General features: G+C 33.8%; 1 protein-coding gene across 1 annotated transcript; it reads left to right on the forward strand.

Annotated features, from left to right (window-relative positions):
• The first annotated feature begins 9,480 nt into the window (after nucleotides 1-9,480).
• Nucleotides 9,481-9,993, forward strand: LOC110579870 (multiple coagulation factor deficiency protein 2 homolog). Its single transcript, XM_044920221.1, is given in 1 exon segment — nucleotides 9,481-9,993. A coding segment is annotated over 1 exon segment (456 nt). The 5' UTR covers nucleotides 9,481-9,537.
• The last annotated feature ends 6,475 nt before the right edge of the window (nucleotides 9,994-16,468 follow it).

The raw sequence follows: 16,468 nt of genomic DNA on the forward strand, positions 1-16,468 counted from the left end.
CGTGTGGTTGAAAAATAGATAATCTAAAGACATAGGTGATCTTTACGGGTAATTTTATAACATACTCAAATACAAATAATAGCTAGTCAATAATACATTAAATAAGCCTGTAGAAATATTATCTTTTTAAAAAACCTATCTTAAAATTATGCAGGTGTTTTTGTCGGCTCGCTCTCAAGAACATAGAAGTTATGACTTGTTTGGATATCATTTCCCCTTCCTGCACAATGGGTGGACTGAACTTCTAAGGTTACTTCTGGTTTGGTAATACTTTATGCAAAGAGAAGCATATATATTGCCCTGTGGAGATGTGTGTATTTTGTAAGTATGCATGGAAACATAAAAGCTGGTATGGCTTATGGAAAATAGCAAAGACCATTTGCCACGATCTTTGGGAGCAAATTCATAAGTCACACATTTGTAATCGTTTCTAGGCAGTATTAATTGGTTTGCCTCTTTTAGCAAGTCTAATGTAGTTTGTCAGAGAATTATACGGATTACAGTAGCACTCAACTGCAAATCTAGAACTCCTTTCACATCTTGCTACAAAATTTGTTTATTCTATTATGCTTTGTTTCAGGCATTCTGCTTTGCTAGATTTTGTTTTATTAATCAGAAATTTGGATGATAAAAATCAATGTGTTGTTATAAATAAGATTTTTTTCCCACCGTGGTACAGGCTAAAATGATCTGTCCCAAAGAAGCAAGATCCAGTAGAGAAGATTGACTCAGAATAGGTACAAGATTTTCATGTTGAATCAGAAATGAAAAGCAATACATTTTAATGGTTAGAATACTGCTATAACATCTTAGGATATTACTGATGATATAGATCGGTCTTGGGTAATATTTACTTGACTTATAAAATGATTTGAATATATATCTGTGGAATGTGAAAGTTCTATGGTCACATGCCCTAGGGCAGGGGTAGGGGCTAATAATTAATTTACTAAATGACCAGGAGAATATTTATGCTTAAAATAAAAAATAGGGTTTGACTATATAAAATATGATTAAAATATGATTAAAAGCTCCAAAGCAGACAGTTTTAATGAAGCGCCAAAAAAAGTGAGAATATTTTAGTTGTGAAGGGTATTTGGGGAAAAATTTGCAGCATTAAATAGGAATAGCTTTAAAAAATGCATAGAAATCTCAGATTAATTCCTTTCAATTATTTTACAACTATTATTTTGTGATGCCTAGCATATATACAGAAGTATAAAAAAGTAGTACAATAACTTACCAGATATGCATAATACAATCTCAGTAATTGTCAACTTATTCCCAGTATTGTTTAAACTTACTTACACATGGTCTTCTCCACTAACTTATTCCGGAGCAAAAGTCACATAGTAAAATTTTTATCCATAATAAGAAGTTCTTAATTCTAAAGTACTCAATTTCCAAAAATTTTCCTTATGGCTAGTTTTTTTTTTTTGTCTTATTTAAGAAATCTTTCCATACCCCCAAATTATTAAGATAGTGTCTTATATTCTTCCTAAGTTTATAATTTTGTTTATTTAGTTTAATTTTTTTAACGATTTTATTTTTTTATTTTTTTATTTTTTCAAAGATTTTATTTATTTGAGAGAGAGAGAATGAGATAGAGAGCATGAGAGGGGGGAGGGTCAGAGAGAGAGGCAGACTCCCTGATGAGCAGGGAGCCCGATGCGGGACTCGATCCCGGGACTCCAGGATCATGACCTGAGCCGAAGGCAGTCGCTCAACCAACTGAGCCACCCAGGTGCCCCGATTTTATTTTTTTAAGTAATCTCTACATCCAACATGAGGCTCAAATTCACAACCCCGAGATCAAAAGTAGCATGCTCTACCGACTGATCCAGCCAGGCGCCCCTAATTTTGTTTATTTTTGACATTAAAGTCTACAAATTCACCTGGGCTTAATTTGGATTAGGGATCATTCTTATTTTGTCTCTATGCATGACCATTGCCCGGTATAATTTATTGAACCTCTCATCCTTTTACCACTGCTCTGTAGTGTCACTTTTGATATAAACCGTGTCTATACGTTGTAGATCATTAGCTAGACTTTTTATTCTATTCTCTTGTCTATTTGTCTCCCATGCACCCATACCACACTATCTTTTTTTTTTTTAAAGATTTTATTTATTTATTTGACAGAGAGAGACACAGCGAGAGAGGGAACACAAGCAGGGGGAGTGGGAGAGCGAGAAGCAGGCTTCCTGCCAAGCAGGGAGCCTGATGCGGGACTCAATCCCAGGACACTGGGATCATGACCTGAGCCGAAGGCAGACGCTTAATGACTGAGCCACCGAGGCGCCCCATACTACACTATCTTAATCATTGCATTTTATATTACGTCTTTATTTGAGGTAGACAAAGCCTTCCCACCTTGATTTTTCTTCATCAAACATAATGACAAGGTTGTTTATTATACTCTCTTAGGATCTTTTTTTTTTGGAAGAGTTGCCATATTCAGTGGTATTCCCTTTTCTTTCTGACATTGGTAAAATGTGACTTCACTTTTCACCTTCAGCCTCCTCAAAGTAATATATAGATTTTATTATTATTTTCAAATAACCAACTTTTGGCTTTATTTTGTATGTTTGCTTTCTAGTTCATTAATCTCATTTCTTATCATTTAAAAAAAGTCTCTGAGTTTTAAAAAGTCTCTGAGTTTATTTTTTCATTTAAAAAAGTCTATTTGAGTTTATTTTTTTGTTCTTTTTCTAACTTCAGATGAAATGTAGTTTAAACAGCATGTAGGGAAAATAAGTTTTAAGGAAATAGATAATATTTTTAAATAATGATAACAAAAATACTACATATTTAAATTAATGAGATGCAGTTAAAATGGTAGTTAAGGGAAAATATACAGCTTTCAATTCTGTTTTAACTTCATCCATCTTGCAGTTTTATGATGTAGTATTTTCATTCATTCATTTATTTAAAAATATTCTTTATTCCTTTAACTTCTAAATACCTGTTCATTTTGATCTCTAGTATAATTTCTTAAAGTCATAGATAATACTTAGCATGATTTCAGTCCCCCGAAATCTGTTCAGATCTGCTTTATAGACTAATATATGATCAATTTTCTTATTCATTCATGTGTGCTCAAAAAATGTGTATTCAGTAATTGTTCATTGTGGTGTTTATATATTCTATATATCAATATGGTCAGGATTTAATTTCAGCTATTATATTTTTAATTTCTAGAAGTATTTGATATGTTTTCAGATATTCTATGCTACTTATATAGTCTCTAATACCCTGACCAAATTTCAAACTTAGGGTTTATATGTCTTGAACTTAATAGGCATAATTATTTTGCAGTTTGTTTTTGAAAATTTCTGTAGTTACTGTGTTTCTGTTTATGCTTTTGGTGGTTTTGTTCCTTCGTGGTTATGACATCTTATTTTCTCATGTGCCTAGCTATATTTAATCATGTGGTGTTCACTAGATTGAAAAAAATTGCTAGAAATAATTGGAGACTTAGAATACTGTTATCTTCTCACAGAGAGAATTTAAATTTCTTTCTGCTAGGCCCTGGAGAGCATTACCAGTCCCACACCACTTTAATCCAATGTTCTGTTTTCTTTGGATCAGGAATATCCAAATTATATTATGATGATTTTGTACAGCTAATGCAAAACTTCTTGACTGTGAAATCAAGCAAGGGAGAAATTTTCTATAACTCTTCCAACAAATGGCTATTTTAATTCAAACATATCTTACTGTGTTAGCTCAGTTATATAGGGAACATCATCATAATATGAGTGAAGGCATGGATATGAATTCCTACTTAGATGTTCAAAGTCCACCTGTTTGAAATCAAATACCATATTCCACACAAAGCCATCCTACACATCATTGATTTTCTCTTTATTTCCACATTAACGAAGTTTATGAGGCACTGTGAATCGGTCTTCTGCTGTGAAACTTAATAACTTTCTGTTTTCAGTAATCATCCAGACTTCTTAATCTCTGCATTCAGGATGTCCCATGCTCAAATATTTTACATTATCTACCATGAGCTTCTTTTTCCTGACATAAATCTAGCTTCCAGCTTCACTACCTTCCCAGCATTTCCCAGAATAGATTACACTCTTCCTATGTAATTCTATACCTTCTCCCTGCAAAGCTTTTCTTCCCTTTACATTAAAAAAAAAAAAATCCATTCTTAAAGAACTACATTATTATTTTTCTCCTCTATTTATAGGGAACTTACTATGTATCTCAGCCCAAATAAATGTACCTTATTTCCAAACTCAAAGTTAAATAACAATTGCGCTATCATTTGACATTATCTAGTATTTGTTTAAATTGTTCTAAGTGTATATCTTGTCTTCCAGCGAGACTGTATGCTTTTCAAGGAAACAAACTTTTGTTTTTGTAAACCTTATAGAGTGCTATGTACATAAGAAAACCTCAGTAAGTGTTCACTTAAACAGACAAAAGCATGCTATGATGAGAACAGAATTACTAAGAATATAAACTAAACAATAGCAAAAAGGCCTATAAAAATGAATACTTACCTCGACTCAAAATTACTGCCTAACAGCTCTAACAAATTTTCCTTACTTTGATGATGGAAATTCTAATGTATTAAAGTAACTATTTCATTAATGTCTTTTATTGCCAACATAAGAATAACTCCTGTAAGAGTTCCCAAATATTTTCTGTGTTTATGACTAATTCAGACTACTTTAGGATTATATTTCATCACTAAGTACTTATTATAGTTGTAGTTGTTTTTGTGGAAAAAGTTGGCTGCACTGTGGGCCAAGGAAACACATGAATTATGACTGTTGTAGTGGCTGACAGCTGACTAACTTTATTCCCACCTAATTCATCAGTAACTTCAGTAAGTAGCTGGAAAGTCATAGGTTGCCGAATCCCTTGAAATGCATCATACTGGAAATTCTGAGTGGTGGCCAGAGAAGAAGGATCAACACCTACTCTCCAAAGTATGAATTGATTATTTGTATTTCCTGAGAATGATGAGGTAATAAAACAGAAATAAAAGTACATTATGTATTGTGTCATTTCTATTGTCTTGTTCAAGTTCTTACTTTAAAATATGTTGCATGATAATGTGTTCCTAACGGTTACAAAATATGTTATGTGGGTATCTTGTAAAATAGCATAGAAGTGACTTACTTAAAATCCTATGTCTTACCTCCTACAATTAAATATCTCAGCTGTTCCTGTGGAGAATCTTTGTCTGGACAGTTGAGCTGAATAAAAGGTGTCCTAAGTGGAATAAATCTAGATTTCCAAATGTGGTGGATTTCATACAAGAGGTTCATCATTTATATTCTATAATACAAGAATATTATCTATTTTAGCTTATGTTTAAAAAATCTTGCCATATCCAGTAAATTACTTGTTTCTTTTTATTACTCATTATTTTCACCTTTATAATATCATTCAAGCATACTTTTACAGTCCATCTTAATTATTTTACATTTGAAGACTACATTTTAGTGTTTCATCACAGAAACGTTGTTGTTTGGGGCTTTCCAACAATATAGTCCATGTTCCATTTTTAATTTTATGAATGAGGGATTTTTTTTTTTTCAAGTAGGCTCTACTCCCAACATGTGGCTTGAACTCACGACTTTCAGATCAAGAGTCACATGCTCTGCAATTGAGCCAGCCAGATGCCCATGAATGAGGAATTAATTTTTAATAATGTCTCTTTCCCACGTAATTTTGCTAGGACAGGTACTCATGACATTCATGAAATTGCTGAATTTTAAAATTAGACCAGAAACTAAATGTTATCTATTCTAATTATTTCCCTTTAATCCAGAAGATATATGTCATCAAGTCTCCTCTTAGACAATTACCCAAAAGAATACTCACTACTTAAAAGAAAGTGTATTTCACTATTGGAGAGCTTTACTTGTTAGAAATACTCTTTTTTATTAACTCAAATATTTTTTGCCTGCAAATTCAACCTATTCTTCCTAGTTTTTGTTCTGAAGAAACTCAAAATCTAATAAAGCATGTGACTTACATTTTAAACATGTGAGCGATTCCAGCAATTAGATTGAAAGGGGAACTATATTATCTCTGAGAATGTTTGAATTCTTTTTTTTTTAAAGATTTTATTTATTTATTTGACAGAGAGAGACACAGCGAGAGAGGGAACACAAGCAGGGGGAGTGGGAGAGGGAGAAGCAGGCTTCCTGCCGAGCAGGGAGCCCGATGTGGGGCTTGATCCCAGAACCCTGGGATCATGACCTGAGCCGTAGGCAGACGCTTAATGACTGAGCCACCCAGGCGCCCCGGAAATGTTTGAATTCTAAGGTTCTTTGACTGTATGATCTAGAAGTCTGATAAATTACTTGCCACTAACACACCGCTTCTCACCTGTAACAGACTGTTATAGATTATCTCCTCTCCTGAAGAATATAAGCATAGTCTCAGAGACATTTTCAAAGTAGTAATCAATGAAGACACTAGCAATTTTTTGGAATGGGATGTGAAATGAAACCAATTTATGTCCTCAGTTTAGGAAAATGAAGTGCCTAATTCCATTTATGCTTTCTTTCCTTAGTAATATTTCTTAAACATTCTTGGGTTCCTTCAGTTTGAACAGTTTCCTTAGAAGTCATGTGTTGTTTTGTTTTTGTTTTTTTTTCCTCTCCAACACAGTGCAGCTTGCTTTGTTGGATTACCCAGTGGAGACCATAAAGGGGTACTTGCTAATATTTAAGCACTATTTCACTAAGTACTGGTTTCTTTAAAATTAAAGCCTTGATACAACCATATTTCCCAGAAAATGAATCATCCTTAGTTTCCCTTTCTCCTTCCAAATAGAATCCAAAATAGGGAAATACAGTACCTGTTCTTTCACAATTTCTCATAGTCGCTTTAGTAATAGTAAATAATAATAACTATAATTAATATTTATTGCATGCATAATATGTGCTAGACTCTAACATACCTACACTAATATATATTTAGCAACCCCATGAAAAACGTAGTATTATTATCCTAAAATGGAAAATGAAAAGAGATACAATAGCTCAGATAGCTACAAAGTGTATAGGAACCAGAATTCAAAAATATCTCCAGAGCCGCAGCTTTTACCCTGAGAATACTACTTTCTACGTAATCATAATCAGTGTTTATACTATTACAACACTGGTCTACTGTGTTATCTGTTCTCATAAAAAGTCCCTTCCCGGGGCGCCTGGGTGGTTCAGTCAGTTGAGCATCTGCCTTCAGCTCAAGGTCCTGGGATAGAGCCCTACATAGTTGTTGGGCTCCCTGCTCAGTGGGGAGTCTGCTTCTCCCTCTCACTCAGCCACTCCCCCTGCTTGTGCTCGCTCTCTCTGTCAAATAAATAAACAAAATCTTAAAAAATGTCCCTTCTACTCTCTAAAAGATATTCTGAATTTTATTAATTCATTGAAAGACGATTTTCTTCATCTTTTAAATGATGGTTCAATTTATATGCACTCTTAAAGCATTTCCAGTTCTAAGAAACTGTGGTTTGTGTGTTTTATAACATCTTCGTATTTGAGCTGAAATTTTAACAAAATCCCAAATAGGTTTCCCTTGTTAATCAAACCTTTTTTTTAAATTAGCCAAATATATTTTAAGTACTATAAACTGAAATGTTGGTTATAAACCAATACATTTTAAATACAAATATAGGTGTCTGTGTTTCTCTATGAAGGAAAAAAATCATTGTCCAGTACTCAACCTAAATTTTCATTTTTTTCTGTTTTTTTTTTTTCCATTGTTGTGGACAAGAAAACTAGAGAGAGAGATATTTGGAGAAAATGACTGTATAAAACTGGATACAGAAAGATATTGGAGAAAAAAAAAAGAAAGATATTGGAGGCACAAAGAAAAAATGTACTATATATAGTGTGTGTGTATATATGTATTATATGTATGTGTATATACAGAAGTAAGTATACTATGTGTGACAAAATATAGCCATATATTTAGCTAAACATACACACACACACACACACACACTCACACTCACACATGCATATCTATTCCCAGTGGCTCAAATCCTGTGATTGCAGAATAGCCAAGATGGTTTAGATGCTAAAAACTGGATGTTGGCAGAGTTCTTCACCTCTATAACTTTGCACAATATTCTCTCTTCACAGAAAATTCTTGTTCTACCACTTATTTTCCTATTGGACTCATTCATTCAAATACCTTTTTCCTCTATTCTCAAGTTACTCATTTGTGAAATAAAACAGATAAACTGGACTACTAATACAATTGATTTGAATATGCAGTAGCACTTTCATAAAGATTACATAGGAAAATGTATTATTTAACTTTAAAGTGTCTCACAGTAAAAGGGCATAAAATAATACTTAGGACTCTAATGGCTTTATTTTGAGTGTTCCAGTATAGTACTTTGCAGGAACAGTGTGAATTAATGAAGAGACAACCAGGTTGTTGAAGAACTTTGAGAGAAAAAAAAAAAAGCTATCTACAGTTAGAAGGTCCAGATCAAATGTAAAGACATGAGATAATTAAATGAGTTGAAATTATTCATGAATTTTCTTGTAAAGTCTGTTACCTTTAAAAATTAATCCATCTCACAACATTAATGAGGAATTATCAAACCTAAAGATATTAAAACATTACTGAAAGGACAGAAGGTAAAGACCAACACACAGTCCTCAGATGGAAGCTGTCTAAAAGCTTTTAAAAAAAAAAATCTTCCCATGATAATTTGTGGCTTTTATTTATTGGTGGCCTCCAAGTTCATCTCTTGACCTTATTTTCTAGACCTGTATTTTTCAACAATTTTTGAAATCTCCATTATTTTTTAAACTCGAGGAACATGTTGGAAAGAAGAATTCTTCCTTCTCAACCATTGTTATGGCCAGCCTTTAAGCTAGTTTTTAACATTGAGCACAAGGAGACTCTGCCAAGCTTGAATCATCAGCTCCTATTTCTGGGGTGTTGTTTCTATGGCTTGGCATTTAATATATTATGCCAATGTTCCTTGTCAGAATTAATTTTGGCAAAAGACCATCATTATACTGACTAACTGAATCTCCAGTTACAGAATAATGTAGCACACTCACTTTTCTTACATGTTCCCAATTAAAATATTAGAAGTATAACTATGGAATTATGGAAATTTCCTCAATACAAAGTCTATAAGAGAGAGAAAAACTAAGTTTTAGCTATTTATACATTTCAAATCATAGAATTACTAAGCATTTAGAATGCAAGAAGCTCTTTTCCCTAGGAAAAAAAGGGTAGGTAATGCTTCACCTTTCTCTTAACTTTCAACACAAAAATATAAATAAAGCAAGGTAGCATAATTCATAACATTATTGCTCATGCTCTAGAATTTTACAATATGTATTAGTAACTAAATTTCAGTAACTAAAAACAAACAACCAATTTATCTGGGAAATTCTTCCAAACCTATTGCCAGTTAAAAACAAATAAGTTAAGACTATCTTTAAGAAATAAGGAAAAGTTGGCTGGAAGGCTTCATGTCTGAGGAAAACTGCTTGGAAACTAGGGGAAGCAAGGGTACTGGTGACCATGAGATCTCTGTGGCTGCTCAGAACCCCCTTCCTGTGTGGCCCGCTCTAGGCCTTTTAAACTTTGGGTTCCAGAGCTGAGGTGCCTGGAGCAAGCTTCTCCCATCCTGGCAGTGTGGGCCTGGATGAAAACACAGTGCATGACCAAGAGCATATCATGGAGCACCTAAAAAGCATCATCAACAAACCAGAGACGGAGATGTCTCCACAAGAGCTACAGCTCCGTTATTTCAAAATGCTTGATTATGATGACAATAATTTGCGTGATGGCCTAGAATTTTCCATAGCCATCACTCACATCCATATGGAGGAAGAGAATGAACAGGCACCACCAATGAGTGAAGCTGAACTGATTAACTTGATGTTTGTTTTGAGAAAGGAGGACAAGAACAATGATGAATACATTGACTATGCTAATTTGCAAAATCACGGAAGTAGACATTGTTTGGCCACCTAGTTATATGCAAATGTCACCCATTATAATGTGATTGAACACTTTTGGTAATGCAAAATAACGCATTTCGAACTCCTGCTACAGTATTTTGGTAAAAACCTGTAGCAGTTTGTTAACACTAGTGTGAGAAAGAGAGAAACCAAGAGAAATAGAATAGAAATGGGACATATTGTAGTCCTCAAGTACTGTTAAATCTCTTATTGGACAAGGGCTTGGTTAAAGAATCCTTTCAAGAATGTTGGATAATTGGAGCAGAGTAGTCAGGAACTTGACTATGGAATACCTCTGGTCTCTTGGTTTTCATTCATGCTATCTGAAAAGTAAGACAACCTTTGCCAAGTGGACACACATTTCCGTAACAGTGAAGGAATGGCATGAATGCCAAATGTTTCCCCTGGTGTGTCCTGCCTCTTTAGATAACTGTGGTCAGTATTCTGCAAAGTTCCCTTTGGCCTGAATGATGACTTGCCCTAGGCAAGTGAGTATTAGGCTATTTCAAAGTGGCAGCATAAGAAGAATGTTGGATACTAAGTTCAGCTAGCCTTAGAGTCTAACATTCTGTATCTTCTGGCACTTTGGAAAGGATATACCACTGACCTAAGTGATTAGCATTATTTTAATTTTTCAATATTTATAAAACTATTGCCTTATACTTTATTTCTTTTATGTCTTCAGCTTAGGAGAGACCTTGAACTGAAAAATGTTCTTTATTTATTTATTTATTCATTTATTTATCAGAGTGAGAGAAAGAAAGAGAGAGCACGAGCAGGGGGAGGGGCAGAGGGTAAGGAGCTCTAAGAAGCCCGAAGAGGCACCTGAGCTGAAGACAGATGCTTAACTGACTGAGCCACCAGGCATCCCCCAAAATGTTCTTTATTCTAATCATTAGCAAGTGTTAGCTTTCCTAATATTTGTATTTAACCTTTATTTCTAGGGATGTTTTTGGGGTTTGAAACTATTAGGAATGCAAGGACTTTATCCTTTCTGCTTGGTGCAGCAGGGGTAAAGCTACTAGCTGGTCTTGCGTAAGTGAGGAGGAGAAGATCACCAAGCCCAGTGATTAACCTGCTGCAAGCTATATTTAGAAGGAATGGCATTTAAATTACCTCTTCTAGTTTAAATATATGAAAGTTTATTTAGGTCAGGAAAGTTTAGAAAAGGCCTAAAAACTCTTAACATTGTGTATCTCAGTAATGGTTGAAAATTATAATTGTAATTTGTAATTTGGTTTATTGGACATGATAGACATGTGATAGAAAACTTGAAATGATGGTTGAATGGGAAAAAAACTGCATAGAATTTCTGTAAGACATATAGAGACTTATTTTCTTTATTAAAATATTCTTATAAGTAAATGTATGTGTCTGTAAAAATGCTTTCCTGTGTCAAATATTTGTGCAATCAGAGCTGAATTATAAACTATTCTTGTAATATCTAGTTATTTTGAAAGATTTATATGATGAATCCTGGATATATGACCAATAAAACTGAGGAAATAAAAATGAAATAAGAAAAGGCCATTTTCAGTTTCTCTCTTGTTAGTGTAGAAACCAAAGCTATCCATAATTTCTTATTTTTTATATAGGAAATTATTATTCTCAATATAGGAGTTGTAATTCATAATGATATTTATTATTTTTATTTTACATTCTGGAGATACATTTTCTTTACGTGTAGAAGGTATATTGTTAAAATATAAATAAGGTAAACTCTCAGACCATTAGTCAGCTATGAACTATTATCTTAATATAAATTGCAGTTAAATGAAAAATCTCAAATGGAAACTTAACTAAGTCAAGCAAACTTTCTAATAGTAACATGTTATGCTAATATGGGTACTGTACACTGATTCTTATTATCCAAAAGAGTAGTGATATAAAATAATGAAACCAAGAACTTACTCTGCAAGAGGAAATTAAGAGCTTGGGTATCTTTAAATAGGGTGTTCTCTTACAGAAATGTTCTGGGAAGGTGTGAGTCTTTCATTTCTAGTTTAAAATGGTAGACATTTGTGTGAATATTGCGTGAGTTATGTATTGTCCAACGTGTTTTAAAAATCTTGCTTTTCATAGGATGATGAAACAAATAATGATAATATTCAATCAATGTTGGGGCACGTGGGTGGCTCAGTCAGTTAAGTATCTAACTCTTGATTTCAGCTCAGGTCGTGATCTCAGAGTCCTGGGATAGAGCCCCACTTCACTGAGCCCTGCATTGGGCTCTTCGCTGGGGGTGGAGCCTGCTTGGGATTCTCTCTTTCCCTCTCCCTCTGCCCCTCCTCCTCTCATGTTCACCTGTGCATGCGTGTATGCTCGCTCTCTCTCAAAAAAAAAGAAAAGAAAAAAGAAATGTAAAGGCCTTTTAAATATACATTCTACAATTTTTTTCACATGCAAGTTTGTGACAAGTTCTTCAAGTTTTCAATTTTAGTACCTATACATTTACACACCAAAAAAAAAATGATGAATTTACCAAATGGGGCAGAGTGATTTGCAAAATTTCCATTTCATAAAATGATAAATCCTAGTGACAAATTACACGTATTTTATGTCATTTTAATTATATTTTATACAAAACCTCTCAACAACAAATCTGTCATTAAAAGTGAAGGATACTAATACCTTATAAAGAATGCAAACACAATTTTTCCATTTATTTATTTTTTTTAAAGATTTTATTTATTTATTAGAGAGGAAGAGAAAGAGCATGAGCAGGGAACTAGGAGAAGGAGAAGCAGGCTCCCAGCTGAGCAGGGAGCCCCACATGGGGCTCCATCCCAGGACTCTGGGATCACCACCTGAGTGGAAGGTAGACACTTTACTGACTGAGCCCCCCAGGCACCCCACAATTTTACCATTTCTACATTACTTATTTGACATGAATGAAATGAAACAATCTCATTGGCTTTGAAAGTTAGAAGAAATTTAGAGATTATCTATATCAAAGGTCATTAATTGCTCTATACAGAAAAGTCCATGGTGGGCTTTTAGACTGCAGGTACTCAAACCCCTTCTAGCCATTCATGTCTTCCCCCCACTAAAATGTACATATGATACTAAAGTCTTATCATTTCAAAAAATAATTCAAGTGAATATATGTATTTGTGTTAATAATATATATATGCAATATATATGCTAATAAATGCTAATAAAAAAGGCTCTAAAAATCTAATTCTGTATTTTAAAGACATGGAACAGTTGAGCAGAAGTGATGTTTTTATGTAAAGGCAAGATAAGGGCCTTCTCTTATTTCTCAAAACAAGCACAGGACAATAATACATTTATTATACCTGTAGGTGATGATAACTATAATCTTTGGAAGAGTATAACCCAGGATTTTGAAAGGAAGGAGACCTCAGAAGCCAGCTGGGGTATAGTGGTGCACAATAGATCAGACCAACTAATTTACAAGCTCCTAAACTGGACAATAATAGTGTGATTTCAGTCATTGTTGTTGTTTATTTATTTAATGTAGCATGCTTCCCATAAATGAAAAATTTTAATTTAAATATAATTGCTGTATTAGGTTTGTATGTAAATGTAAAAATAATCATATAAGATTTCCCATTAAAAATCACATTTTTATACTTTTAAAATATTCTAAAAATTGTGTGAAAACAAAATATATGGCCTAAGTGCCTAATACCAAGAAGCTAGCATCCTAGCTGTGAAATAAAATCTTTTGATATTTACTTACAGAAAATAAATATGCTAAATCATCAGAGTCTATTATAGACTTTCAGAAGGCAGGCAGCAGAGGAGGAATACAGTAAAGAAAATAATCACAGTCCAGAAAAAAAAAAAAGGTGATTTTTCTTTTTTTGCAATTGTGAATGATCAAATTTATAATCCTCTTTATAATTGTGATTTGGGTTTTTATTAAAATCAATATATTTTCAGTTGTTGGCTAATGCAGGATCCAAATTACATCATAGAATTTGAACTTGAGAATTAAGTTAGAGATCACCTACCTTGAGCAATTAACTTAAACAAGTAAAAATTGAATTAAACAATTAAAAAGAATTGTTTATTCTGGAATTAACTGAAGATCTTAAAAATTGAAAATAACCAGTTTCTATCTCTAGAGATTCTGATTGTATAGGTCTGTGATGAGTTCCAAAGAATCTCAAAAGATTCTTGTTTTGAACAAGCTACTCATGGGATTGTGACATGCACTATGGATTCAATGGATTGTTAAATAAATCCTACAAAATATGGTTAAAGATTTGATGGAAAATTCTAAACCATTGCACTAGGGCTCTAGGTTCAAAACACAGCTATGGATTCCTAAGATTTTTCACTTCCTCAATTAGATTTTAGGTGTAAGACTTTGCTCCACTTATTGTTTATGTGCAATTTCTCTTTTATAAAGTGACAGAATTTTCGACATAAACTATATCTTGTGAGTGCTTTATGGGTTTTTTTTTTCCTAATGCTACTGTAATTAATGACATAATACACTATATAGATACAAGCCAAGACTGTTGCATGTTAATAATCTAAATCAAGAGTAACTATCTTGGCAGTACTACTATTCATATGACACTTCTCATTTAGGATAAATTAAGTTTTTGTGGAGTTCTAAAGTGAATGATTTGTTGTCCTCATAAATGTATACACTTCAATTTGACTTCTAATTCTTACTAAGTTTAATACAGTTGTCTACGTGGTAAAATATTTAGGTAGTTATTTTTTCTTAAGATTTTACTTATTTATTTGAGAGAAAGATAACACAAATGGGGCGTGGTGGGGAGGGGCAGAGGGAGAGGGAGAAGCAGGCTCCCTGCTGGAAGCCTGCCACAGGGCTCTATCCCAGGGGCTGGATTCCAGGACCTGGAGATCATGACTTGAGCTGAAAGCAGACGCTTAACTGACTGAGCCACCCAGGCGCACCTATTTAGGTAGCCATTAAAAAGAATCATCTGGAATTGAAATATCTCTTTAAGTTAAATATCAATATATTTTACAAATTTAAAAATTTCAAAAGGAAATTCAGGGAAAAAATAGTGATGCTTACCCAGTTAAATTTAGAGACAGTTGTGAATAATTCTTAAAAATTCTTAATCAAAGTGCATAATTTTTACCCTAAGGTGTTTTGCAGTGCCTTGGCTATGTACACCAGTAATTCCTCAGCCAGTGAGTTGTTGCAGACTCGCCAGCATATATTAGTTGAGTTTAAATAGTCAAAAAATCTGCTTGAGAATTTTGCTTCGTGCCATAATCAAACCAGTTGCCCTGAAGGTCTGTGCTGCAGCTAATAAATTGATTTTAGATAAAATATGATGATTAATGCATTTATGGTCTCTACATAATCAATATTTTATGATGAGAGAGAGAAAAAGAGAAATTGGAACTCAAATTTGTAAGTGAATGCTAAAGCTGGACGGTGACCATATCAGCACTGAGGTCCTGAAACTCAGACTTGAAGCTAAAAGAGGTGAACATTAGATCATTGTAAGCCAGGCTGCATGAAGAAGATTATAGTGGTTTTTAATGGGCAGTTAAACCATTTTCCTCAAAGCAGAAAAAGAAAATCTCTTTGGAAGAAAACATACTTAATCTTCACTCCAGTGTTCCCTAGGAGTGAGATCATTCACAGATGAGTGAAAAACAAAGATCACATAGAGAAAAAGGCCTAATGGCTGAGCATTTGCTGATATAACTAACAAGAGGGCATTTCCAATGGCCACTTATTGTTGGCAGAGATCCTGATCCATCCTCAGTGGTGTTGGGCTTTCCTGATGATGTCAGAGAGATACACATTCCATTCTGTGGCACAATGAGCCTACCTGAGCTGAGGAATGAGAGATCTGGGTCACTTTCTTCTGTTACATAGGGAAACATAAGATAAATTGCCATTGCCCCTCAAATCCTGGGGTTCCAAACAAGTTTGTCTTCTTAAAATCTTTGAGAGTTCTCCTTCGGTTGCTTCTTGTATTATTTCCAGGGTTTATAGTTGTGTTTAGAAGGGAGGGGCAGGAAGAAAGAGGACTATGACATTTTGACTGAAAGTTAAACTGCCATTTTTGAAAATGTGCCTAATAACTAGTCTATTCTTGAAAATTTCCAGACAAGAAGAAGGCTGGGAGAACATTCTGGAAGTTAGAGAGAGTATCTTAATTTGTAATCACTTCCAGGGTACTCTTTGCCCAATCATAAATTTCCCATTCACCAAACGTGATTATTTTTTTTCCTCTCTCTGGAAAAAAAAAAGGTGAGGATAACAAATTTGTGCTGTTAATTATTTTTTTCACTATAAAATCACATTAAGATTTTTCTTCATCTTTGTCAAAAGTTTAATTTCATATTATTTCTACAAATAGTGTATCCTGGGCTGACAAGTTTCTGTGAGACAACTTTGACCAAAAATTGTGTCCATTTACTTTCATATGGTCCTGTGAAAAGTCTGCCTTAACCCAGTGAATCTGCCTCAAATGAAATAAAGAAACTATGAATTGATCTCATCATTGCATCATTTC

The sequence above is a fragment of the Neomonachus schauinslandi genome, chromosome 12 (assembly GCF_002201575.2).
Source record: "Neomonachus schauinslandi chromosome 12, ASM220157v2, whole genome shotgun sequence".
NCBI lineage: Eukaryota > Metazoa > Chordata > Mammalia > Carnivora > Phocidae > Neomonachus > Neomonachus schauinslandi.